General features: G+C 45.2%; 1 protein-coding gene across 1 annotated transcript in view; it reads left to right on the top strand.

Moving 5' to 3' along the window:
* Positions 1-24,864, top strand: part of GALNT16 (polypeptide N-acetylgalactosaminyltransferase 16) — a 36,304-nt gene extending 11,440 nt beyond the window's left edge. Inside the window, exons 4-14 of the mRNA XM_010172201.1 lie at positions 804-869; positions 1,940-2,061; positions 4,751-4,838; positions 5,805-5,889; positions 6,952-7,055; positions 11,281-11,407; positions 12,361-12,453; positions 14,598-14,681; positions 15,722-15,863; positions 17,499-17,615; positions 24,727-24,864. Of these exons, the coding sequence (XP_010170503.1) occupies positions 804-869; positions 1,940-2,061; positions 4,751-4,838; positions 5,805-5,889; positions 6,952-7,055; positions 11,281-11,407; positions 12,361-12,453; positions 14,598-14,681; positions 15,722-15,863; positions 17,499-17,615; positions 24,727-24,864 (1,166 nt within the window). The remainder of the gene's footprint in view (positions 1-803; positions 870-1,939; positions 2,062-4,750; positions 4,839-5,804; positions 5,890-6,951; positions 7,056-11,280; positions 11,408-12,360; positions 12,454-14,597; positions 14,682-15,721; positions 15,864-17,498; positions 17,616-24,726) is intronic.
* Positions 24,865-27,126: the final 2,262 nt, after the last annotated feature.

Raw genomic sequence — 27,126 nt, 5'->3', positions numbered from 1 at the left:
GGAAAGAGCAATAAACATGGGAACTGGGGTGAACTTGGTGGACCAAGGGAAAAGAGCAACTTAGAAATTGTTATTCCTGTGACCTCTGCTAGGGCAGGAATAGAGAGAGGATAATAGAGAACTAAAGACCCAGTGCTCCTTGGTACAGCTGGGCTGGAGCTAGTGGCTGTTCCTCACTGTCATCTTCCTTGGGCAATGTAAACAAGGGATGGCACAAGCTTCTGGCAAGCTGCCAGCGAAGACCTTGGTTAGGTATCTATGTGTTAATGTAATGGTGTCTCCAAGGAAGCGGTCACATCCCTGTGGCCTTTATTAAATAAAATCAAGCAGAAACTGCCCTGACAACAAATGGTGGGAAATGGCCAGACGAGCCACTGAAGGCAAAGAGAGTGGGTGAGATCACTTTATATGACAGGACTCTATTTTACGTGACGCTTTGGTGATTTGCAGCCCTGGCTCCCTGCAGTCCCTCCGTTTCATCAGTGCTTGGTGCCACGTTGCCAGTGCATGACCCATTGTTCTTGTGCAATGCTCAGCACAGGAGGGCAGTGGCCTGGCTGCTCAGAGTATCAGCAAACACAGACTCAGCTGTCCGAGGAGAACAGCAAGCAAGCAGTGTTCTTCTGTGTACTCCTTAAACAACAGGATTAAGGCCATCAGGCTGATTAATGTGATGTTAAGTGAAAGCAGAATTTCTCCTCCCATGGAGAAGCAGGAGAACAGTTAATTTGAGCTCTCTGTTGAAGCCAAATAATTCATGCATGTGTGCCAAATGTTTGGTTTTTTTTTTTGCCTTCCTTAAGCTGAGGACTGCCAGCTCCTTACCAAGATCCCAAAGGTCAAGTGTCTACGAAACACCCGGCGAGAAGGTGAGTGTGGAAAGTTTTTTAGGTACAAAGATTTGGCAGATTTTCCCACATGGCCCCGTTTGCTAGCCAGCTACTGTTGTTTTTTATGGTTACAGTTTGGTTTTTTAGTATAAGAATTTGGTGTCCTAGTTTGGAGGCTCTGTGGAGGGAGAACCTGGCTTATGAACTCTAAGGCTTCAGGGCTCTCATTTCATACTTTAAAAACATGAGAAATGGTGTCCAGAGGCCCTGGCTAGAACAAGGACCACAGTTTAAGAACTTTATGAATATAGATGCAGATGTAAGTCTTATCCTTTTAAACTCAGCGTGCAAGGTAACAAGCCATCTAGGAGACATGGGACAGGGAAAAACAATCATATGTCTATCATAAATAGATACTATTAAGGAAATTTATTTCTCATATATCTCCTACGTGCATAAATGGTAATGCTGACTCTCCCAGCTGCTCTTCAGTTTGACTCACATGTGCTGGCTTACTTCTAAACCTGTCAGTGCACAGAGATCCTGGAGCGAGGATCTGAAAGGGAACATGGGAGTCACTGCTCAGTTCACTAAGGGCATCCCAAGTAGTGGGATGGTCTGTAAGAAAGTATGGAGACATGTGAGAGCCAGGTTGACATCTCTGACCGCAGGGCAGAATAGAGGACAAGTGGGACTAAAGCAGATAAGCAGTAAGAATGGCAACAAGCAGAGAGTAGAGCTTGGTCCCATGGAAGTGGTGAGAGAGGCAGTGGTGGAGAGACACTGAGCAGGCAGCAGCAAGGTACCTATGGGGAGGGCTGGAAGTGAAAGGGGGCATCATCAAGGCAGGAACCAGATGAAAACTCAGTGGTGTGGACAGAAGTGACAGGTGGGGTCATTCTTTGCCTGCTGCGAGGGCTCAGCTGGCAATATGTCCTCTGGGGGATGTCCTGCTAAAGCTGCTCTCTGCTCCTGATGGAGGTGTGATATAGGAGAACCACCTGCTCTTCTCCTGTAATGGCCACACAAAGTATTTTATTTTCTGAAGGAGGCTCATCTGTTTCCCTTCCTAACCTTCCTGCTCCTCTGCTGTCTTTTCCTCTTTGTAGGGCTGATTCGCTCTCGGGTGCGAGGAGCTGAAGTGGCTACTGCTGACATCCTTACCTTCTTGGACAGTCACTGTGAAGTCAACAACGAGTGGCTGCAGCCAATGCTTCAGAGAGTGAAAGAGGTGAGCACCGACTTCCTCTCTGGAATGGATGGGGCTGACCTGTCTTGTGCTTGTGGATCCTCTGCCCTCATATGCCATCAGCAGTGCCAGTGAGGACAGCATTCCCAGGTACTGCACAGGCAGGCTGTCACAGAGGAAGGTACAGCCTGAGCTAGATGGGCAAGAGATCCCTGATGTGCTTCTGTGTTCTCCTGCTAATGTGACAGGGCAGGAGGTACTCAGTGATGGGATGCAATGTTGAACACTTGAACCACTAACTTATAGCTCAGGTCTCCTGCAGGTGCCGTGCTTCCTAGTCCTGTACATAAGATAGCCACTTTGTCAGCACATGCTGTGCAACTTTCCCATGGCTAATATCTCCCTTCTTGCTGCTGAAACCTCCCATCTGACTTGTCACTGCCAAAACTTCCCTTCCATTAATGCTCCCACTGAGCTGCAGGCACCTACCACCTGCATGCAGGCGACTTCCTAGCACAGAGGAGCTGCCTGTGAGTGCCGGGATGACCCTTTGCTGGTTCACTTGGGAAAGGATTGGCATGAAGCTGGAAGAGTGAAAATCGGAGAGGAATATTAGCAGCTGTCACTTGGACTGCAGTGTAGGGCTGGAGGGGGAGACATATGGCTCTGCTGTAAGAGCAAACTGGGGAGAGGTGATGGGCTAAGTCACAGCCATGCTTGCAAGTGGCAGGGATTGATCCCTTCCTCTGAAAGGAGGATTCCATGTAGTAATGGGCCCCAGGAGAAGGAGTGGAGGCTCTAATGCTGCATTGTATTCATCTCTGCTTGGCTTAATATGAAGGAGCAGAAGGTTAAACTTCAGGATTGATGATTTAAAAGCTTCTGCTTTTTATTCCTGCTCAGTAAATCTTCCATCTCAGAAACCCATAAATGTTTACTTTACTACTGCTCTTTAAGTCAAGCTGCAGCAGCAGCATAGGGGTCCCTAAGCAGAAAGGACTTCACTCGTGTCTTCAGGGGAGGATCTAAGTTGCAAAAGTTTGGCTGCTGACTCCAGTATTATTTAGTGAGCAGATTTCAAGTCAGCTGTTTTCTGACCTACTTCCTAAATTTCTGATGTGCATCCTAGTTCAGATTTCAGTCTTGCCCTACCCAGTTTTAGCACTGGCTGGTTGGAGCAGTGGCTAGATCACCAGACCGCCGGGTGGGTGCTGAGGGGGCTCAGGCTGGGCAGACATACTCTTGCTATGCAGCCACCACGGCACAGAGAGGAATAAATGTGAATGATAGCTCTCATCTAGGATGTGCCATGCTGGCCAAGTGTGCTACAGCAGGAGGAACTATTGCAAGGCACAAAATAAAGGTTTGATAGGAAAGGCATGGAGGCTGACAGCTGTCCGATAATAAGTTGCTGTTTCTGGCATTGCCAGCTCTCTCTTTCATCGTATATTTCAGCTATCACAAGACTGTCTTCTATATCATGATGTTGAAAAATTGTTATAATCTCAACTTCTACTTAATAAAAGAATTGCAAAGGAAAACTGTAAATTTCTATACCCTTTAATGCCAATAAAGTGCCCCAAATATCTTATTATAATATCATGGTTTTTTTCAGTTTGCACTGCAATTCTTAAGTGTGGGGTCTTGATTCATAGTACTTGTTAGGAAGATGCTTTATTAGTGGGTTGATCATTTCTAGGCTGATGATAATAAGTTAATTCAAGGGTTGCAGAGCAGAAGGTATGCTGTCAGTAGATATCAAAACAAGCACAAAACCTTTGGGATAGTGATTCATGCCCTGTGACTTGGGCAGGAAATAAAGAGCTGTTTCTTAGCAGCAGTCCTGGGTGTTGGGGTTTCAGACTCCATTCCCTACCTCCATGGTATGCAGCTGGCTAATACCCACCATCTTCATGTTTGGGTGTAGTGGCCACGGATCTGGCAACGTGCGCTTGCAGCCCAGAAGGCCAATAACCGTATCCAGGGCTGCATCAAGAGAAGCGTGGCCAGCAGGTCGAGGGAGGTGATTCTGCCCCTCTACTCCGCTCCCGTAAGGCCCCACCTGGAGTACTGTGTCCAGTTCTGGAGCCCCCAACACAAGAGAGACGTGGACCAGTTACGAGTCCAGAGGAGGCCACGAGGATGATCTGAGGGCTGGAGCACCTCTGCTGTGAGGACAGGCTGAGAGAGTTGGGGCTGTTCAGCCTGGAGAAGAGAAGGCTCCAGGGAGATCTTATACCAGCCTTCCAGTACCTGAAGGGGCCTACAAGAAAGCTGGGGAGGGACTTTTTATAAGGGCAGTTAATGACAGAACAAGGGGAAATGGGTTTAAACTGAAAGAGGGGAGGTTTAGATTAGATATTAGGAAGAAATTCTTTCCTTTGAGGGTGGTCAGACACTGGAACAGGTTGCCCAAGGAAGTTCTGGATGCCCCCTCCCTGGAAGTGTTCAAGGCCAGGTTGGATGAGGCTTTGAGCAACCTGGTCTAGTGGGGGGTGTCACTGCTGATGGCAGGGGGGTTGGAACTGGATGATCTTTAAGGTCCCTTCCAACCCAAACCATTCTATGATTCTATGATCCCTTTACTCAGCTACCAGAACTGCACTGGAGAAGCCAGACAAAGATTTACATATGCAGTTTTGTGTTTTCTGATCTCTGACAGGTTTGCCAGACATTCAAGAAAAGCCTGACATTTTTTTTTCCTCTTTCTCTCTCTCTCCCTCTCCTTCAGGATTATACTCGAGTGGTGAGTCCAATCATTGATGTTATCAGCCTGGATAATTTTGCCTACCTGGCAGCATCAGCAGATCTGAGGGGAGGTGGGTACAAAGAATGGCTTGTGTAAGTTAGGCCTGAGGGATGGTGCATGAAAAGTAATTGATGTTCTCTTCAGCTTTCTAAGAAAAGAGAGTGATGATCTTCCCTGATGGGTTCTCTGTCCTCTTTTTCCTGCAACTTGCAAAATCAGATCTTCTGCAGAGTTAAAACAAAATCCAACTAGTGTTTTCCTCTTGAGCTTGCATCACTGTCACAACATTTTGCAATTTCAGGGCTTAGTTAACTGATTAAACATATCCCCATGTCTTCCCTCCACTACGTATACACAGGAGTCTGACAGGCACTTCCAGTTGCTGCTCCTATTTGCTAGGGTATATCATGGCATCTTCTGAAAAGCATTTTCACCTCTCTTCTGGCAGCTGAACCCCTTTGCAGCTGTTCCTGCGGTGACCCACAGTGCCAGGTGCTCTTCGGTGGCTGGAGTTCACTGCTGCAGTGCTTGCCTGCCAAAGGCAACTCGTTCTGTAACTACCCTTAACAATGGTATACTGTTAGTGATTGTGTTGTGCTCAACTATCCACCACAGGCCAACTATAAATAAATTATAGTCTTGAAAGAGGTGATAGTTACAATGATCTGCAGGCCTTTTTTCCCACAATACATTACAACCCACAAAGTCCTTTGATTAAAACCTCATAACTTTGGCAGGCAGGGAAGTGTAAGACAGACTTGCCAAAATGCAATTACATCTCACACTGACAACACTGTCCTGAAGATATGGAGTGGAATTGAGCAGATATCTCTAATGCTGAGGGATGAGGATGCCAAGACAGAAGCTGGTGACTTCTTAGCTACATTAGGACAGACTGTTGCCATTTTGGGTAGACCGTGAGGAACGTCAGGGAAGGAAAGAAAGGCTAGCCTGTGATGTAAAGGTGGAGACAATCACTGAAGCTAGTAGAAAAACAAGTAACAAAACCTATTTGATGTGTTTTTTACCTTCTTAGGGTTTGACTGGAGCCTTCACTTTAAGTGGGAGCAGATTCCTATAGAGCAGAAGATGTCCAGAACAGACCCAACTCAGTCTATAAGGTAGCTGTCTCTGATGGACCGTGTACATTCCTCTGAATCCCTTTACTAAGCCTTTATCTGTGTGGCAAGGAGTGCACAGGGACTGCCTTTCTAAGGGCAAAATGCCACAGTGTTCAGTTGATTATGACAAACCCTTCATGTTATTTTCTGAATGCATTGAGGTCTATACCCTGCTTCTGAGAATACTGATCCCTGAATATTGTAATAGCAATTATATACTATCATAGGCTTGCAGGTGTGCCACCTCTACGAGCCACCTCTTCTATTTTTTTTTTTTTATTTTTTTAATTTTTTTTTGTGTGGTCTCACTCAACACTCTGAATACCTCAGAAATCCCTTTGGGGTTTTTTAATTACCTCCATCTTCCAGGTGAAGCATTAAGGAATGAAGCAGCTAAACAGTCCCCAGGCAGTGTAAAGCCAACCTGGGAAGTGAATCTTGCCTAGTCATTTGGGCACAGAGTTATCCTCCCCTCCTAAAGATGTGTGTCCATGGACAAAACAGACTTCTTGGCTGGAACAGTTATTGCCAGCCTCACTGCTGTGTACATGGCTCTGAGGAATGGAGAATGTGACAAATCCTGATATAAAAAGTCACAGTGCTTGTCTGTATAGGTGGACAGCTCCCTGTTTGTAGCATAAAAGTATCATTCAATTCCTCTGTGTAATTTGTGAGCCTCTGTTTTGTACTCCAGAAGCAACCAGCTTGCTAACAGCAGAGCAGTACATTCAGCAAAGTCTCTCACACTGTGTCTATTTCGTGAACACAGTCATCAGACAGTGCCCCTGTCATTCCTTCACACTGTGCATATTTGTACAAGTGCAAAAGACACAGAATTACTCATGTAGTGCTTGCAGGACCACCTAACAAAGGCAGGAGGATGATCTAGTGAGGGGGATCTCAGGAGCCTGCTGCTGGTTCACGTCCTAGGTCTACTATTTTTCTCTTTCCAATGAGATATGATTTCTCAGGCCTGGACAAATTGTTCCTCCTCTAAAATGAAGATGGTGATGCTGCATATACGTGTGATTATTTTGTGTGGGCCTGTGTTTTCTTTTCCAGAACCCCTGTCATAGCAGGAGGCATTTTTGTGATTGACAAGTCCTGGTTTAACCACCTGGGAAAATATGATACTCAAATGGACATCTGGGGAGGAGAAAATTTTGGTAAGTTTAGGGTGTTTCAGGGGAATGACACACTAAGCAGAACCACTTCCCAGTCTTCCTCACCTACCAGAACTTTCCTTTTGAGAGGTCTGATCTGCGTGTTGATGTAAGGCCAAGGGACATGGTCAGGTAATCCCCATGTTAGTCAGCTTTGTGCCAAGGAAATGGAGGCTTTTTGCAATCAGGGCTATCACTCAATTACAGGCAGATGCACTATTACACAGGTGCTTCCACAGTACAAGTAAGAAAGAGGAATCTCCTGATATTTAAATTGTTGCTTGTTTTTGGAGAATATTCCTTCAGTCCTTCACATGACAGTCTGTGTTGCCCCAGCTCTGAAATGGACAGTCACTCCTCCACTCTTCTTATACCTGTTCCTCTTTCCCAGATAAGTCTGGGTTGCTCTACCAGCTTGATAGGTCAGAAGGATGTTTTTTTTCTAATAAAACAAGCCTCTTTGTAAGTGGAATTTGGGTACACACAGATTCACAATGCAAACATTTAGAAGCAAATGAGGGCACCACAAACATCTGAGGAATTCACAGGCCCGGGGTAGTCTGTCCACTCAAGTTATCTTATAGGGCATAATGCTGAAACCTATCTCCTTGCACTTTTTGGTGGCACAGATGTTCCAGGCATCTCTCTTTGCCCCGTGTGAAGGGATGCTACAGTGTCATGGGGTGTTAGAGACAAAAGGAAGAAGGTTCACAGACATCTCAAGTATTCAGGGAATCCATTTAGAATTTACACAGGTGGAGCTGAAGAGTTAAAAGCCTTACTTTGTTTTTGCAGTCTACTTAAATACACTTACCTATAGCAAATACTGCCAAAAAAAATTATTTTGTTTCTACAGTTTCCATAAATGTCACAGATTTGTAAATAAATCCCTTTAAAGAAGAATTTATATAGTGTTTCTAGCACCTGGAGGAGCAATTAGAAATAAAGAAATAGAAAGAGGAAATTTTTGTTTCTTTGAACACAGCTGGGAGAGATGCCTTTTTCTGAAATGCTCTCTGAATCCAGGAAATAATATTTTTGGCTGATAACAGAATATCAAGGTACCACTTTTCGAAAACAGAGTATCTAATAATGAGTGCTTGTATTCTCTGTTTTCTGAGGTATTGATTCAGTTTTATGATATTCATATTAAAAAGAGATATTAAACAGGTCTTGCATTGGGATCTCAGCAGTGCTAGTAGAATCAGCTAAGCTGTAGGCAGAAGTAACAGGCAGCCTTTACCCAGGCATGAAGATCCCCTCTTTGTCCCTCAGACTCCTCTGCATAGCCAAACTCAGCTCCTTGCTGTCACTAACCCTGCTCCAGCTGCAGGGCCAGCCGCTCAGCCATCCTGCCAGCCTCTGAGCTGCAACTATGTAAAAGCTGTAAGCCCCAAAGATGGAGAAATAATATTTCTTTAGGCTTTTGGTTGTCTGCCCACCTGGGAGCCCAGTGCTCTTGTTTGGTGCATGTCAGTAGCTTGATGCTAGGCAGAGCTCTCTGCCATAAGTGGCAGTAAATTACCTGCACACCCACAGCCCTTCTTGCACATAAAACTGATCAAAACCTCCACAGAATTGCTTCATTCTCCTTTAAATTGCTTGTGTAAAGCCTGGCAAGTGGCTGGGCCAGGCTGTGTCGGACTGTGCCAGGTGTACAGTGCTTGCTAGCTTTACCTTGTTGCATGGTTTGCCTGTAAGTTTGTTGTCTCCCATCACTTGTGATGGGAGACATCATGACCTGTCTCTTATTCTGCACCTCCACTCTTCACTTAAGAGGATTTAAAAAAAAAAACCCCGAACTTAACAAAACAGACTGCTTTTCTTTTTTTAAAGCTAACTTTTGTTCAGCTCTTCAGCATAATGTGAGGCAACAAATCAACTAGTGGCATCTATGTTGAGCCTGTTACTGTTGCATGGCAGAGCGGTAGAAATCAATCTGTATTTGACAACAAACAAAAAGTATTAATTTTCCTTGAAGTATTCAGAATGGTTAACTTACTCTCTTTAAAAAAGTTCCATACATAATTGAAAGTTTTTTTCAATTAGATTTTGTGATCAAGGGAAAATGTTGATAATTAATCTGAAACACTATTTTTACTACGAATTACAATTCTGAGTGGAAAGGAACTGTTTGGATAAGGGCGCCATTTGCACGCGAGGTGGGAGAGCAGTTCTGACTAATTTGGGTGGGTGAGATGAGCCATTCCCTGCCTACGAAGGTAATTTTCAGTAAACTACTTCTTTGAAACTTTTTTCCTCTGAGGAAACAGGACAAGAGAATATATGGGAAGGGCATAGAGCCGGACAAGCTCTATGCGTGCAGTAGGTACACAGAAATGATCAGGTGGCAATTGCCCGCTGCCTAAATATGCTTCCAGCTGCATGTGAGCTGGTATACCCATCTTTTTCCACTGTGGTGGGGAAAAGCCACAGTGATTAAGTAATTTAAAACACATATGGAGTAGTTTACATCCTGGAAAATATACAGCAAAAAGTTCTCCTATGCTTTCTATCAGAGGATGGAAGAAAGTTCTTAATAAGCTATCTTTGATCTCCATTTCATCTCCTGTGCCCAAAATCTGCATTCTTTTGCCTGTTCTTTAAAGAATTCCGTTATTTACAGACCTGGACTTGTGGCCAAGATATCAATATGGCATGAGAAATCCTCTCTTGGGAAATGGTTCTCACTTTAAGTTACACATGCTAGATTGTGAGTTTTGTTTTTGTTATAGGCCAGAGTGAGTCAGAACCTCATTCCAGGAGAGCAAATGCCAGCTGGACACACCACCAGACAGCAACTTATGACCTGGCCTTTTTTTTTCATTTTTAAAGCCATTCCTCTCTTCAAAGCTGGAACTCCCTGTTGAAAAGAGACTGAAAATAATAAGCTCTAAGAAAGAGTCAGGGAGAGACAAGAACTAGTAAGAAATGCCACGAAATACAGTCTACTAAAATGTTGTTGGTTTTTTTACTTAGAATCTAGATTAAATACACTATCTTCCCCCCTGAAAACACAGTGTTTAAACAACCTTTCCCAGGAGCTAGAGAGGAAAGCTATGGAGAAAGATGAAGCCTGGGAAGATGTTTATGTGTGTAAATGCTTTGAAACAGCCATTAGATCTGGATACATAACTTCTGTTTCATTTCTAAACATCAGAGCTCCATAATTCAGGCATTACTGGAGGCAGATCCCAACTGAGTAACGTTTTTGAAGTAATCAGTCTACACAATCTGAAGCCCTTTTGGTAAGGACTAACAAACTACCCAGTTAATTTTAATTTTCCTTCTTTCTGCTTCTCTTTTCATCGCCACATGAAACACAAGTGGAAAACCCCTCCGGTGTGGCAGTGATTAAACTGGAGAGGACAGACCCGTAAGCTTGAGTGAGGTCACATCTTTTCTGTGATGCAAATAAGCGCCTGTACATCAAAGCTCCATGTTCTTCTAATCCTTTAACAAAATGTTGAATTTAGCTTCAGGACCAGCTGGATTTCTTCAAGTAGCAGTGTTCTCTCCTTATTTTTATAGTCACACTAATAGGCTGATTTCTGCGCTCAGTAGCTCCCCCAGCAGAAGCAACTGGTGACAAACTGTAACCCAGTCATCCACTTTATTTTTTTTCTTTGTTTTTTTGTTTTTATTAAAAGAGCCAAGTAGAACAAGATATTGTAGGATGGATAACATGGAGGTATGAGGGAGAGGACACTGCTCTAGACATTGACTCTCTTCCTATGCCCTCATCTTATTCTCTTCTTTTTCCTTCCCCCCTAAACTCCCTTTCTTCCTCACATGGTTTGCTTTACACAGTGAATTCTTCTTGGTTTTTTTCCATCCATGTGCAGGGCTGGAGAGTTACAGAAGTCCAAAACAAGGTGGGTGTGGGGGTGGTCTCAGTCTGTTACAAAATGCCATCTTGAACGCCTGAGAGCAACCACAGGGACCTGGTCCAAGGGAAGGATGTCTCACAGAAATGCTCAAGGGACCATATTGAGGAATGGGACAGGAGAAGGCTAGGAAGTCTCTGAGCCACAAGGGTTGCCTCCATTTTAACAAAGGAAGGACAGTTTTTCCACTGTCGCCATGGCATCGCTTTTCCTGGTTTTGCTGTTGCAGGCAATACATCTAGAGCAGAGGGGCAAGGTTTTCAGGCATACTGCTGAAGTTGCCCTTCTTGGAAATGCTGCTGATCTTCCTGCAGCTGTATGACTCTTGGGGTCTCTTCCAGAGCTCTCTTTCCGAGTGTGGATGTGCGGTGGCAGCTTGGAGATCGTTCCCTGCAGTCGAGTGGGACACGTGTTCAGGAAGCGCCATCCTTATGACTTCCCTGAGGGCAATGCACTGACTTACATCAAGTAGGTAGTTCCTGGTAGCAGCCAGGTCACCTTGATGTTGGGCATGTCTAAATAAGCCTGAATTCTTTGTTGTCTTTCTGACTCATGACAGAGGAGAACGGCTTGTAGCTGCTCTCAAGGGAAGGATGAGTTGCTGTTTTCTGTGAACAAAACCTGCTCCCTTCTCTGTTGTTTGTATTATTAGTGTGTCTTGTTCTTCATCAATCTGCAATGGAGTGGGGGAGCAGTACCCCAGGGAGAGACCCTGGCCATTCATGGATACTGCCCTGTGATATGTGCCTGGGTATCAGTAGTCCTTACTCATCTCTGTTGTCTCTGAGCTGCTTTTGAGTCCAGAGATCCTACTGAACTGTATGTGCTCTGAGGCAAGCCCTAAGGACAACTTCCACTGCAATACAGATGGGAAGAGAAAAAAGATGAGACAAAGTGCTTCACAACAAGAGTGACTAAGCAGTGGTGCAGGGCCCCAGAGAGGCGGTGAAATCTCCATCCTTGGAGCTTTCAGAACTCAGCTAGGCAAGACCCTGAACAACATGACCTAACCTGAAGCTAGTCTGCTTTGGGCAGAAGGCTGGACAAGGTGATACCTACAGGTGCTTTCCAAGCTGAATTGTTCCATTATGTTATTCTAATCTGGGGAAAAGGGTGCTGTAAAGCAGTGTGATGGTGACAGTCACTCCAGGTATCTCTGCAGAGTGAGCATGTGTGAAAAAATCGTGGTAAGCTATGGCTGTTAAAATTTTAACTTCTGAACTGAAGCATCCTTACAAGACTTTGTAGACTTAACACATTCAATCTATATCCATGCTTACTCCCCACTGTGTTTCATGTTTGGAACTGTCCCTCACTCCCTCCCAGCAGACAGGCCTTGGGTCTGCCCACCCAGCGCCTGCTTGCTGGGAGGGCACATTCTCCAGCAGCACTCAGCGAAGCATCTCCTCATCCCCATGCAGGAACACCAAACGCACAGCAGAGGTATGGATGGATGAATACAAGCAGTACTACTATGAGGCCCGGCCATCTGCCATTGGCAAGTCATTTGGAAGGTAAACTGCTCCCAGATCTCAGTAGGAGTGCTCTGGTAAGCCCCTTGCTATCAAGAAATAGTTTTTGGATCTTCTTTGGGGCTAAGTGTGAGAAACAGATATGCTCTGAGTGGCTGGCTTGCCAGGGAGGTTGCAGCTTGAGCATCTGGCTAACCAGGTTTGCTTCTAATTCACTTTATTTTTCCCTCAGTAAACCTGCATAAATCATTTGTTAGCAGAAGGCTGAAGGGCTCTGTGATGAAATGAAAAGGCCAGACATTTTAAGTGGATAGATAAGAACATTTTCTAAAATAGCATGCAGCTTCACTGGAAACGTGAGCTACACAGTTACTAGAGCTTGATCCCAAGTTCCTGTGTGGATGCAGAATCCTGGGGCAAGCGTGGCTATCTGGCACATGGGGCAGGTTGCACTTGGTACACTCCCCTCTTTCCTGATGAATGAATGGGTGGGTTGCCTGGTTTGTAGGGCAGGAGAGAGCATGGCCAATAGTAAGACATGTAATTTAGAAACACAATCAGGTTGTGACTCATCTCCTACACTTGCTGAGTCCACTTATATGCAGAACTGTGCTCCTTACAGCACCTTTGCTAAAGCTGTCTCCAAGCCACATGGGATTTGCTGTTACGGGCTTGTGTTCTTTGTGTCCCAGAAATCAGTGATGAACACCAAAACCTGGGATGAGGGGAGAGCTTGCTCTCTGTGCTAACAAACACTTCTAACTCCCAAATAAACATAAAACATCCCAGAAGTGGTGTATGTATATCTGTGGGTTACATCTGCCTGTGAACAAGTGACTACTGTATCAGCTTAAGGACTTGGCAAATGTGGTTGTATCTCAAATGTGTAGCTGGGTAATGATGCATCTTCTGCTTATTTGATGACAAGCAGGTTTGATCTGACCCACGCACACTTTTTGTTATACATTGTGCTTTATTATCATGATGCATTATATATTTTTGTACAAATACTTTGCCTACCTGATTTATCTGGTTTTGAGCTGACTACAGCATCTGGGCTGGGGCCAAATAGCAAGTAGCCCTGCTGCTTGTGAAGGAGACTGGGCTGTTGTATATTGGACATGGATATATTGCTAATATGTTTTAGGGCCAAAGCCTGCAGTTCTCCTTCGCACAGACCTCCTGGGGGCTTTGCTGACAGCATTGTCTGAATAAGAGCTCGAGCAGAGCTGTAGGATTTGATTTCAGGCAATTTCTTGATCTGTAGTAACAGCCCTGTGAACCTGCACTAAGTCTAGATTTTAGAATGCAAATGCCTCTGACACCATCACTAGACCTAAAATGGACCCTCCTTCCCCACAGTTTTGATGTGAATATAGGATCTAAGTACATGCTCCTGAGGTATGGGCAGTACAGTGGCCTCTGTGGGCTGAGGGTGGCAAGGAGCATGGGTACAGTTGGAAATCCTTCCCAACAGACAAATTTAGTGGTATAGCTTGAAGAGGAGAGTCCCTAGTATCACTGCTCAGTAGGGCTGCTTGAGGGAAGTCCCTTCTTCAGGCAGCTAAAGCCAAGCAAATCAGCAGTGGGAGGACTGCTGCAGCAGACAGTTACCGGGATGCTGAGCTAATTTCCCCTGATACTCCTCCCCTTTCCCAAAACTGCCTAAGAACAAGTAATTACGTTCTTTAGGTATGAAAGCCAATCTGAACCTAGAGTTGCCGCCCTGTTTCCTCACCTCTAGCACCCTCAGATTAACTGTTTGTATGTACCTGAGCACCAACACTTTCTAGGCCTCTTCAGGAGCTGATGGTTGTGCAAATTTCATGGTATGCCTCTACAGGGACACTCAGAGGCAGAAAAACTTTCATGGTCCTACAATAGTTTTTCTGCAAAGTATTATTTAACACTGTAGGACCTGGGCCTTGCCATCATTCTGAGCCAAAGGAAGAGAAGAATTGTTCTCTGAAGATGTTTATATCTTCCTTTTCTATTTCCTGCCACTTGCCTCTCTCCTCCTTTTCACCTCAGGTCACTGCTAGTGCTCTGAACCCAGCAACAACTAGGTGAGAGAATGAGTAAGGGCGAAAACTCACATAGTCTCCCTCAAACCTCCTGGCCAATCTTCATTGTTCCTCTCCCTCCTGTTCACTATCTTATCCTCAACAACCTGCCTGTGTTTCCAGTGTTGCAGACCGAGTGGAGCAGCGACGCAAAATGAACTGTAAATCCTTCCAGTGGTATCTGGAGAACGTCTACCCTGAGCTCAAGTGAGTCAGTTCTCTGCTTGTAGAAATCTCTGAAGGGTCTGGGAGGTGGGTCACAACAAGAAGCTGAGCATTGGCGGCAGTGGGCAAAAGAGAGACTTATGCTTGGAAAAGGTTTTCCTCTGTTCTTATTTTTTGTGAGAAACCTCCTGTGATTTCCTGGCTTGTATCATCACAACAACTCTGCAAAAGTTTTGTTGCTACTGCCTCTGGGAGCCCTCTGCTCTGCCCCATACAGCTGTCCCTCAGAGATGTGCAACAGTGGTGTTTTCAGAGGTGGAGGGTGTAGACAAGTGCCAGAGCACTGCATCTCTCCTTGTTAAGGCTTGGTCTCTGCCTGTTGGATGCTCTGCTTGGAGGTAGTTGAGCCAAGTAGAGCTGAACAGCCTCAGCACAGAGGTGCAAGTGGTTCAGAGAAAGCCCTAGTGAATGCAGAACCAGCTGTGCCTATGGCTTCCCCTGCCCCGGGTCAGGGTGCAGTAGTGCTGTGGTATTGCTCTGCTGGGAGGCAGCCTGGGTAGAGCTGTGTTGTTAGCACTTGCTATCTAACACACCCTGGCAACACATCTGTACATCTCAGTCAAGCAAAGTCTAACTAACATGGGTCGAGGATAAAACATCCAGCTGTAGAATGGCCTTGACAGATCTTTCCTGTATTCCTATCAGTGAGACAATGAATATGTGCTAGCACTGGGGGGAAGACTCTGGAAAATGAGGAGGCAGAAGCAGGATAAATCAGTGTGGATATGGCTTTTACTGGCAATGACCTCTTTCAGAAGAGACATCACATTAAACTGCTTGGTCTGCATGTAAAGCATATTATGTCTTCTGAAACAAAAGGCTACCAGCCCTCTGACCAAGTTCTCCATTGTCTTTTGCCTCCGCCACGCATTTCAAGTAGGTAGCTAGCATGATATTGTTAATTTTCTGTCAAATAAAGGGGACTATGTTTCAGTAAGGAACCAGTTACACCCCTTTAAATGTGTGCGTGCTTTGGACATTTCTGTGTATGAAGTGCCATACAACTGTAATTTTACTTCAAGGGTTCCTGAAAAGGAGCTGATTCCAGGAATAATTAAACAAGGAGGAAACTGCCTGGAATCTTGGGCACAGGATACCACAGGGAATACACTGGCTGGCATGGTAATCTGTAAAGGAACAGTGAACAATCCACCTGTCACTCAGGTAAGGCAGGCTTTGGTTTGGTGCTTTGGTCTGGCTGCTACCCTTTTTATCACTGGTGAGTGAAAAGGCATCTCTGGCCTTGGTGGGTTTGTTGTTGCAGTTGTTATCCCGCAATGTCCCGTCCGGTCGAGGAGGCACAGAGACAAACACTCACCCCGTCTCTGGGCCAATGAGCACTGACACCAATATGAGGATGCTGCAAATGGCGTTTAATGCTGTGCGACACAGTACTATATGGTGTGGGTTCACTACGTCACTTCCACCTGCTTACATCACAGGCTAAGTGCTATTGGCTACTAGGAGAGAGAGGGGGGTGTCTTACCTTTCCGTACAGCCCGATATCTTCCGGCCGCCAGACCCTATCTTACTACAGTTTGTACAGAGGTGAATGAAGGAAGAATTTGGCCCTGGTAATGGTTTTAATAGTAAGCAGAAAAAGAAGCTGTGCCCATCTCTTAGAGCTCTGTTGGCTCAGCACACACAGCAGTCAGGCATAGAGTGTGAAGGTTTTAATTGCTCGAAGACAACAGGTAGTGCTTGAATACTCAGGGGTGTGACTACTCTGTGCGGTAGGCGTGTGACCAGTGTTTGAGTCATGCAGCAGTTCCCATTCAGACCGTTGCTTGGGTGTGCTCTGCTTCATCGACCAACCCATGAGAACCAGTCCTGGGGTATGCTTGGCTAGTACCCTGGCACGTGGGTAAGACATTTTCCCCGGATCAGAAGCATTCCTTGGTCTGCTGGTTCAGCTGTAGCTGCAGATGGCTTGAATTGTGCTGGTTTACAGATGTTTTTCAGCATAAAGCTCAAATAGAGTTTAAATAGCCAAGACCCCAGCTGCAGTAGTTTGGTGCAACTCTCCGAACTGCAGTGGAGCTGTGCTGGTTTATACCAGCTGAGGATCTGCACTCAGCCTCTTCTTTTGGTGACCAAAAGCAGCTTGAGAAAGTTGAGGGTCACAGTAGGATATTGTATGCCAGAAAATACATATTCACATCTGTTAACTGTTGGAAAACAGCTAACATTCAACATGCCATTTAATCTGACTCATTGTTCCATGTCATTACTGTTTGAAATCTCTGAAACTTATTTATATTTCTTCTTTGGAGAAAGTATAATAATAGTAATGGATTGGATCGAGTATCCATCTAGTGAGAGGAGGGAAAAATTAAGTGGCTTGCGCTTTATGTGTGCTGGTGATATATGTTAGCCCATGGATATGCTTGCATGTGTTTTGCTTCACTTGACAATCTATAGGTCCCAGGTACCTGTTACAGAACACGTCTGCTATGTAAAATATGCAGAAGCAGTTGCATGTCGCCTAAATCAGGGGTCAGGGTCCTCCCTGCTTTGTAGGCCTACATCTGTAAAGCTGCAGAGCAGGGAGTTGTATGGGATCCAAGGTTAATCAGTCAGCTCAGATGGTCAGGGAAGCCGGCTTTGAACTAGTCATGATACACCAAGCCTGAACATAAACTTCTGATCAGGTGAAGACTGCTGCTGCAGTCTTCCCAGGGAGCTTTTAGTTGAACAAATGATACAAGTTTTTGAAATACTTGATAGAAAAAACCACTTTCTCCCTCATCTGATCACCATTATGATCCTAATGGAACCTTTCTTTTTTTTATGCCAAAGGAGTGGGTATTCACTGACCCCCTAATCAGACAGCAGGACAAGTGTCTTTCCATTACCTCCTTCTCTACTGGCTCTCAAATCACACTGGAAGCCTGCAATCAAAAAGACGGCAGACAGGTAGGTAACTGTGCACCCGTTTTTAATCCTTCCATTGCCACATACCAATGTTTCTACATCAGTGGAGCCTTCGGGGGCAAACCTAGTACTATCAAAGTGTATAAAAGTCCCTTCCATCTTCTGCATCTTCCTTTCTGGTGTGTTTCATAAGCTCAGATGTATGAGATTGCCCGCAATCAAATCAGGGAGCACAGACCACATATGTGTGGGTGTCTGCTCTGCTTGGGCCCTCAGCAGCATGGTTAGCTCCAGCTTGGTAGCACCCTGACTTCCCTCCTTGGATACATTTATGTTCAGCTAGATCAGCATATGGATGGAGCACAGCATCAGAGAGGGGCAGATAAGCAGCAGCAAATGCTTTGAGATAGACAAAGGAAGGGTGGTGTGTTCTATCATTTGTTTACTTATTTAAAAGTGAGAGAGCTGTGTTCTTTGTGCTGTCTTTGGACATGTGAATGGACCTTTAAAACTGAGTGTGTGCAACTCATTCGAGGAATATCAACTGACATAAAGCACTGTATGTTCCACCCAAGCCGCTCCCTGGGGAAAGATACATAGCAGCAGTGTTCCTAACAAAATGTAGTGTTCCCAACAAAATGCAGCTCTTATGCTGACTCTTATGCTTTTTCCAGGGTGTGAATCCCTGATCTGTCAGGACACATAAGTCATTTTGCCTTACAGCACAAGGTAAGAGATGGCCTCAGCAATGGGCAGGGTGCCATCACAGACAGGTCACGTGCCTTTTTATCAGAACTGGGCAAAACAGAACAGGTGACAATGCAGCACTGACAGACAGTTCCTGTGTTTCCCTCTACACCAAGACTAAACACATTTTCTGTCATCTAAGGCTATGCTGGCTTTGTGTTTTCTAACACATCTATTGTTTTGATAGCCCAAAGGTAGGAGACAGCTCAGCTTGCTACCAGTCTTCAGCAGCATCCTCTTCTATCTGTACTTTTTAATGCTATATGAATCTATGAATTTGGTTTTTCCTGAAAGAAAGCACTGAAATCTGCCATGTCTATTTATGGGAAGCCTGTGTAGACTTTCCTCTGGAGAGCTGGTTAATGCAGAAATATCTTGAAGAGTTGTCACTGTGATATGCTGGGAAATCTCTGAGTTCAGATTAGCCTTGCAAGGATATCCTAGGTGGGCTGTGCTTGCCTCCTCCTTTTTCTTGTTGGTGATCACTCACCCCCTTGCTGTGTAATTAGGTCACTTAGCTTCCCCTTAGGTGCCTTGCAGCATTTTCTTCCTTGGCAGCAGAGAGGACTCTAGGAGCTGCCAAAATCAGCTGTCTTTCCCCGCCTCTCCTGTCATGGAAGGACAAGGGTCCCCTGAATGGGGGTGAAATGCAAGTCCTATTAGCCAGAAGAGAGATTAATCCACACTAACACAAGCAGGTTCATTCTGCTACTGGAATAGGATTTATTAAGCCTTGATGTGTTGATTATATACAGGCTCATTATAAAGACATGCACACACACTTAAGGATATGAGCTATTGTTTTCCATTACCTTATGTGAACAAACTGCACTTAAATCAAGGACTTGACCTAGCAGATGATTTAGCCAACTGACTGTAAACACAGATTTTGTTTAAGCATTTCAAATAATTAGAGACTGATTTGAATCAGAGCTGCCATTCCGAACCACCTGGCAAGTGAAAGGATGAGGTAGGGATGTGGTGGGAGAAGTGTATTTGAATTTTTAATCTAATTTGGGTTGAAATGCTCTGAAATGTTTGGGGTTTTTTGTAAGTCACAAACTCCCATTTAAGATTTCTACTTATAAAACCAGTTCTACTTGGAATGCTCCAGTTTGTTGTGTCCTTGGGGAATGTTGTTATGGTCCCTTTCTTCCATAAACGCAACAGTAATTGTTGTTAATACTGACATTGGATTTTAATTAACTCAAAGCCAGTAGTGTTTGCAAACTATGCCATTCTCTCTCCTCCATCTATTTTCTAGAGGGGTCACCTGCATCTAATACAATGTTTTCTGCTTACTTTGGGAACTGACTTTCTCTGTCGGGTCCTAGCTAGAGTGGAAAGTGAAGCTAATAACTTTTATGGGGGTCACCTGAGAGTGTATGTCGGAGCCAACAAGGCATGTTTCTAGCAACAGAAAGCGAAAACAGACAGGGATTCTTGTTCTTCCTGGGTTGGCAGCTTGCAGAACCCCCTGCCTAGGATGTCACCCAAGCCCAGCTCCTGATATTTGGGAGGTTGAGTTTCAAGGAGATGGCCACTGCTGTAGAAACTTTAAAGTGCAAAATGAAATAGCAAAGCTGGAGGGAACAAACTCCTTGAATTGCCCCACAACTTGCCTGTTCCCCATGGGTACTCACAGCCCAAAGTGTGACTGCTGGGGGGAGAGCAGTGTTTTTAAACTACACGTGGGTGTAGCCACTCCTCAGTTCAAGTGGGCTTCTCAGAAAGTCAGTGGGCTGAGTGGGAGTGGAGGAAAGGAAGTTGAGCTACTTCAAGAGAGGTGGAAGTGGCAAGAAAGAGTTCCCAAGTAGGTGGTCTGAGTGGAAGGGGGTGGGTCTGGGCAACTTGCATCACACACAGTATCTTAAGAGGGAACAGTGGCATGATGAAAGCCCAGCTTTGAACATCCCTGGTGTCACTGTCATCAGAGGTCTGTGGTGGAAGATGTTTGGCCTTTTCTGGATCTAGACTTCACGTGTATGTCTGAGTGATACAAAAGCAAGATTTCTGACAAAGGATGGGGCAAGTGACGGCTTCATTTTTTAGTGTCACCAGAGCAGATCGGTTAGATCCTCACAACGGCACCATACAGCTCCTAAAGTTGCTTTCTGCTTTCAAACATACTGAACCTGTGCCCATGCTACACAGCTGTTATGTATTAAGCGTGTCCACAGGGCAGATAATTTTGTTATTTTTGAGTGCTAACAACAGTTCGTCTAACATACATGCAATACTCGAGCAGAGGCTTTACAGCATTATGAGCTGTATCTAGAGTATTATTTCAAAATAAGTCCAGAACTTATTGGAGGAGGGTATGAGACAATGGTAAAAATTTCTTTTTTCTTTGGTTTTGTTAGACTATTCTTCCTTGGGTTGAAAGGAACCAGGAGCAAATTCTACTTGGCACCATGATCCTGTTGATCATTCAACAGCAACAGCTGGCACTAGTAGCAGAAGACCAGCCAAGAGATATTCTGCATAATCAGAACTAGATTTCAAACCAGATGGATGTTATCCATAACGTTATTTGGAGAATAGCATTTTTTACTTTATTGCACAATAAATTATTGCCTTTAGCTTGGGTTTTGGCTCTGACTGACGGTGGGAGTGGCGTTTTAATTTGTATTATAGTGAGGACAAATAGAAGGCAAAGTGAGAGTCAGACACTAAAGCAAGAGAATGAAAATGAGAAACACTGGCACAATATTTCCCAACAGAACAGGAAGCATGCTGAGAAATCCTATTAAACCGACTTATTTAATTAAAATGTGCTGAAGGAGCATGACCCCAGTCTGAAAATGAGGACACTAAGTCTTCTTGTGAGGCAAAGAGTATTTGAAGTCCTGTGTGCTTTTGGACATGATTGAGAGATTTTTTCCACCTTGTTTCTCAGTGTATTGTATTAGCCCAAGTGCAGACAAATGCAGCTTTATTGGAAAAGAGAAGGAGTGAAAAACTGTCTATTCTGGAACACCTGACTTTTGATTAACCTGAAAAATTTACTAGTGTAAATTTACTAGTGTAAACACATTCAGCTCTTTTATATATTGGATAGAAGAGGACTGGCTATTTCTGACTTTTTTCTTAGTAATTGCACATGGAGTGCTTCTATCCAGTCACCTCAAAGTACTTTACAATGATAGATAATAAAGATGGAGAGAGAGCTTTACAAAATGGGGAAATTTTTGATCAACATTGGGGAAGAGGATCAGGACATAATATTTCAAAGAAAATATGGATTCTTATTTTTCCATCTCCATTCCAAACCTGCTGTTACCAGTAAACTCTATTATCTCCATCTGCACAAGAAAGGGAGACCAAGGACGATTTTCATGCCAAAATTTTTCAGATTGTGCAATGCTTTTATCTTCCAAAAGCTTTCGTCCAAGTACAGGCCAGTCATAATGTCTGGGTATAGGAGAGGAGAGGGCTCCCTGTAACGTTTGCCTGTGTATGCAGGAGATGTCTGCTCTGTTTGTTTTTCCTAAAGATGAGCATCATCACTGTCATTTAAAAATCAGCTGTCTAGGCTGCCCTTGTGGTCTGTGGAGAAAGGTGGGCCCTCCTAGAAGGTCCTGGTACCTTGGACCCTTCTGTAAGTATGTCACCAGGTGACTAGTTTAGACTAAGTTGCCCAGCTCTGAGGTGGCTGATGGTGGTAGACAAGCATTCTATCTCCTGTTTCCACACATTCCTACTGCCCACCCTCCTCAAGGGTCTGAGATATGGTGTATCTCTACAGGGTTAGGTGTTGGTCTTTGGTAATCCTGTGGCCTGATAGTCAGACAGGGAGATCTCATTGAAGGTTCAGTGAAGTCAGGGGAATTACTCTGGTTTCTCACAGAGGGCAGCAAAGCACAGTTTCTGACCAGAAAGTGTAGAATGCATAATTCTGAAAATACCACGTCCGAGTGTGATGAGGAGCTCTACTTTGGCTTTTACTATCAGTATGCTTTATAATAGCTCCATGTGTGGCACCTCCCTGCAGCCCAGATGAGCCTTATATTCAACTCTGTCACCTTTTCAGCGTTTCGCCTCCCCCTTCCCCATCCTTGCCCCACTTTCTGTTGGACACAGGGATCCAGGGTGACTTGAAATGCTGGGCTTTCCAGTGGTGTGATTCACTGAGAAGCTGACTGATTTGGAGTAGTTTGTTAGCAGCAAAAAATGTGCTCTGGTGAGTATTTGCTGGTGTCCTGCTGTGTCTGTTGCTGTAGACTCTCCCTACAGACATCACAGCGAATACCTGCTCAGCATGGAGAGATGACATGGCAGTGGGTCTCTGATTTGGAGGAATAACATGAGTGAGCCTCCCAGTGGTGCTCTCCTGAACGGCTAGCAGGGAGAAGAAAACTGGTGTCTCTTGGTAATTGCCCTTGTTCTCCAACTCAAACCTCATAACAGCGTATTCCTTTATAATAAGGTCTTCTGGTGAGCTGTGGGGCGTGTGGGAGAGATGGCTGGCAGGCATTCTCTAGCACATGCACAGAGGAAGGCAAAGGAGGACACTGGGAATTCACAAGTACAGAGAGGCAGAAGGAAAGGGCAGGGCAAGAAAGAGTTTCCCTTTGTACAGTGCTTTGGAGAAAGCCAAGAGGCTCTTCGCTGAGGTGTCTGTGACCCTGGGAAACAGGGGTGAGGAAGCTGTTGTGCAGAAATCACACCAGCTAGGCACAGTGCACTGCTCTCCAGGAGAGAAGACCTCCTGCTTTCCACTCCATCGTTACAGCTGCTGCTTTATGGTATTAACTCTTCCTCAGCTGTTTGCAGGGAGACTCTGCCAGATGAGAGACAGATGGCTCTGAGGCCTGTGTAGGCATTAGGTTAGAGCAGCTAGTGAGGACATTGCAGTGCACAGACTGCATTGGATCTTCCTCTCCATCACTACGTACCTCTGCCCCCTTGCCTTTTAAAACCAGCTTGTTCCTGCTGCACAAACAGCTCTCCTTCAGTGCTAGCCTGTCAGTCAGGGCTAGCAGTGCTGGCAAAGTGATCCTGCCTATAGTGTTTCGTGTTGAAGGAGTATGTGATACAGGAGCAACAGATTACTCTGGGCTTTGCAACTGCCCTGCCCTCCAAGAAACATAACCAGCACACAGATTTGGAGGAGAGCTGCCAGCGATATGTGAACATAATTAAATGACTTAAACCACACAGTGGCAATCTGTTTGCTGTGTTACCCAAGAATTAAAATGTTGTTAGGCGTTGACATTGTCTGGATATTGCAGAAATTTTTTTGTTCCCTTTTCATATAATTTCTGCAACAGCCTTGAGGTCCATCAGTGCTGTCAAGCTGTTTCTTTTTCTTCATCAGTCTCATGGGTTAGCCAAAACAACCTCATAGTGTTCCTTTGCTGTTTACTGACTGAGCACCCAGACCCTAATTCTAACTGGGTCATCTGTGTGACTGCAAAGAATGATGGGAAAATCCCTGGAGCCTGAAGCACTCAATCCAATAACCTCTTTTCAACTGTGCCCCACTGGAGGGAAATGGCACAGCCTCACCTGGGAGATCCCAAGTCCTCAGACTCCTCGCTATCAGCCACAATGGTCTCAGTTCTTTCCAGCAGGGATGGAAGATACAGCCCTTTCCCAGCAAAATTTGCAATTCATGATTAGGATGTATGTTTTGTTTCCTGGAAAGCAGCACAACCAAAGTGGACCTTTAGGAAAGGGTTGCACATGGGACCTTGTGGATACGCTCTGAGGGGAGCAGATCCAGAGGACAGCACTGCAGAAAGTAGAGCAATATGTACGGAGAAACTGTCAAATGGACACTTATAAACTGAAATCTTGTCAGGACAGATAAGATTATGAAGAAGAGCCAGCTGAGAAGGGTGTGGAGCTATGAAGAGTTTTCAGTGTAGTGCTGATAAAAATCTTGAATTTGATGAGAGGAGAGATGAGGGGACATGGAAGAACTAGTCAAGCAGCAAGAAGTGTGATTTTTGCTTTCTGTGGATGGATTTCTTTCTGTATTGGGAGAGCTTTCAATGCTTTGCTTTCTATGGAAAGAAACCATAGAAGGGTTTCAGGGTTGGACAGCTATCAAGATGCCTAGAGATGCACAACAAAGAATGGCAGGGAAATTGTGAATATAATATGCTTTCAAAAATGCCACTAGTTGCTGATTTTTTTGTTGTTTGCCTTCTAGATGCTTCTGAATATCTAATCCTGTAATTTAGCTAAACTCAGACTCCAGATATGGTTAATACAGGAAAATAGTGCTTTGGAGATGCTGCCCATACCCAAATTTTCAGTCTGTTCAGTTGTTGGGGTTTACTGGAGGTTTATATTCAACCTTTCTCCTGTTTATATTCAACCTTTCTCCTGCAGCTTGGAGGCACAGTTCCCTGGTGAGATGGAAGTAACAGCATGTTTCTTCTCTGTCTTCTCACAGAAGTGGAAGATGAAAGGCAGTTTCATTCAACACTTCGTCAGCGGTCTCTGTCTGGAAAACCAGACTGGGAGAGTGGTGACCAACCCTTGCCAAGCAGATATACCTGGCCAACAGTGGGAGCTGCTACAAGCAACATGATGGTAGCACAGAGATCTCATTGTTTCTTTGTGCATGAGACTTTGGGAACAGAGGGGGATTGGGAAGGGAGGAATGGTTTTGTATGTCTGACCCTAAATGTTTTAATTGTGCCCATCTGCAAGCCACCATTTCAGCTGAGCACTTGGTGTTTTTGAGCTTTTCAGAGAAGCTGGGGGTGAGAGAGGGATGAGGAGAGTTGTTGAAATCTTCCCATTTGTTCTCTTAAGTTCTCCTTTGTAGCTGATATCTGTGCACAGCTGCACCCAGAGAGGGGGGAGGACCCAGCCCTATATTTGAGTGACTAGAACTGCCTTGCAGCTCTCCCCATCCATTCCTTTCTCTGCATCCAGAGTCCACGACCTTCAGTCCAACAGCTTTAAATGATGCTGATACAAACATTGGTACCTGTTTGGCTTCCCTGGCTTTTTGCTCTAATGTCATGCATCATTTATGCATGTGTCTCTCAGTGAGGACTGGCCAGAAGAAGTCGTCCTGATAAGTGAAAGGGCTGGGAAGGAACTAGCAGACCCTGGGGCAGGTTTGTGACCTCTTTGTGGTGGGCCCATTCCTTCCTCTGCTGACAGATGGACCGAGGTTGGCAAATGGGGCACAATGCTGACAAGAGAGCTGGAAAAGGGACAGTCTGTTTTAGCAGCATAACCGGGGATTGTGTTGGGAACTATTCCCTGTTGAATTCATGCTTCCAGCTTTTTATGGGTGGAAGGCCAGCCCTGCCTCCATGAGTGATCCAAGCCTGCAGGCAGCCCAGCTGGACCTGGGTTCAGGGTACCACACTCCAGCAGAGCTGGTCAGAGTCAGGTGCTGACACTAGGATGCCAGGGAAGCTGGGACCCTTCTCTGGCTGCTCTTCCTGGTACTACCAGACACTGCCTGCTGCACCCCACGCTGAAGGTGATGCACAGAGCTGTGTGAGCAGTGCACGCTGACAGTGCCACTGCACTGGGCTCAGGCCTGTGGCAGGAGCCCACCCAGTTCCCACTGCAAGAGGCAGAAGGGGACAGCCCCTAGGACATCGTGGGCTTCCTGCTGGGCAGAAGCACAGCCCTCTCACTGGCTCTCTGGCACTGCGTTGCCTTTGTAAACACAGCCTGGCATGACAAGCCACCCAGTCCATCTGTCTAGTTGCTTTTCCCCCTCTCTTAGAAAGAGGAAGCAGAAAGGCCTGGGGCTGTTCCACTTGTGATGCCCAGCTCTCCTCCCGGGGTCACCTTGGGGAGGTTAGTTGGTGAAGCTGAAACTGCCCCCTGCACAAATGCTGCCACAGTACAGGCCTGCCCTGAGAGGTCTTTATTTTGCATTCTGGAAATACCGAAGATGACTGGTGTCTCTAGCTGGCATCCCAGTCCTCCTCCCAGTAACCAGTCAGTTGTAGCCGAGTGTGGGTTTTCAGACCTGCCAGGGAAGCTTACCTATTCAAATTAAAAAAATAAAAAAAAAATCCCCATGTCATTACCTTTTCCTATTAGAGCTGTTAAATTATCCTCTTGGAGCTAGGTTTTGTAAACCAACCCTCCTCTCCAGGAGCCTGGCAGGAGAATCACCTGGTGGGGCAGCCTTCAGTAGGCAATTGCTTGCCTGGATCGTTTCTGATCTGATATAGAAGAAACAGGATGTTAATTTGGATTCTGAACAGCTGGCTGGTTTTGATCATGCTTGTGCCCCTTTTTAATTCTTTCTCCTATCTTGGTATTAGCCCAAACAATTGACAAAAGAACAGATACTGTTCTTCATACGTTGCATGTGCTCAAAAGTGCTTGTGTGAGAACTGGATTATTTGTTTTCTGTTCTCAGTTCTTTTATTTAAAAAATTAAATCAGCCAGGTGGCAGGAGCTCTCTTCCTGTTTCCCTCTTCACTTTGACATCAGCTCACCATCTCAGCACTGATTAACCAGATGAATGACCTGCCTGCACTGTGAAAACTCAGGAGGCAGTTCCCTTTGGTCCCAAGCTTACAGCATGCTGCAGCTGCACTTCTGTGTGGGAATGGCAATGCTGACTCTGCAGAGATTTCTCTGTCCCTGTATTGAGATGCTTTGGGCCTGAACCACTGAGGCCAGGAAAGAGCAGAGAAGGAAATAAAATAGCCTAGGAACAGAAAAAGGGCAGGGCAGGCAGACCCATCAGGGGAGAGAGGTGCCATCCTACTAGCAATTCCTAATTACTTTTTTAAACAAGAATATGCAGGAGGTGCTACTTCCAGAACCGCATCATTAGGCAGCAGGAGACAGAACAGTCAAGTT

This window comes from Antrostomus carolinensis, unplaced genomic scaffold (assembly GCF_000700745.2).
Source record: "Antrostomus carolinensis isolate BGI_N321 unplaced genomic scaffold, ASM70074v2 scaffold18207, whole genome shotgun sequence".
Lineage (NCBI taxonomy): Eukaryota > Metazoa > Chordata > Aves > Caprimulgiformes > Caprimulgidae > Antrostomus > Antrostomus carolinensis.
This window is presented reverse-complemented; position numbering and strand designations above follow the sequence as displayed.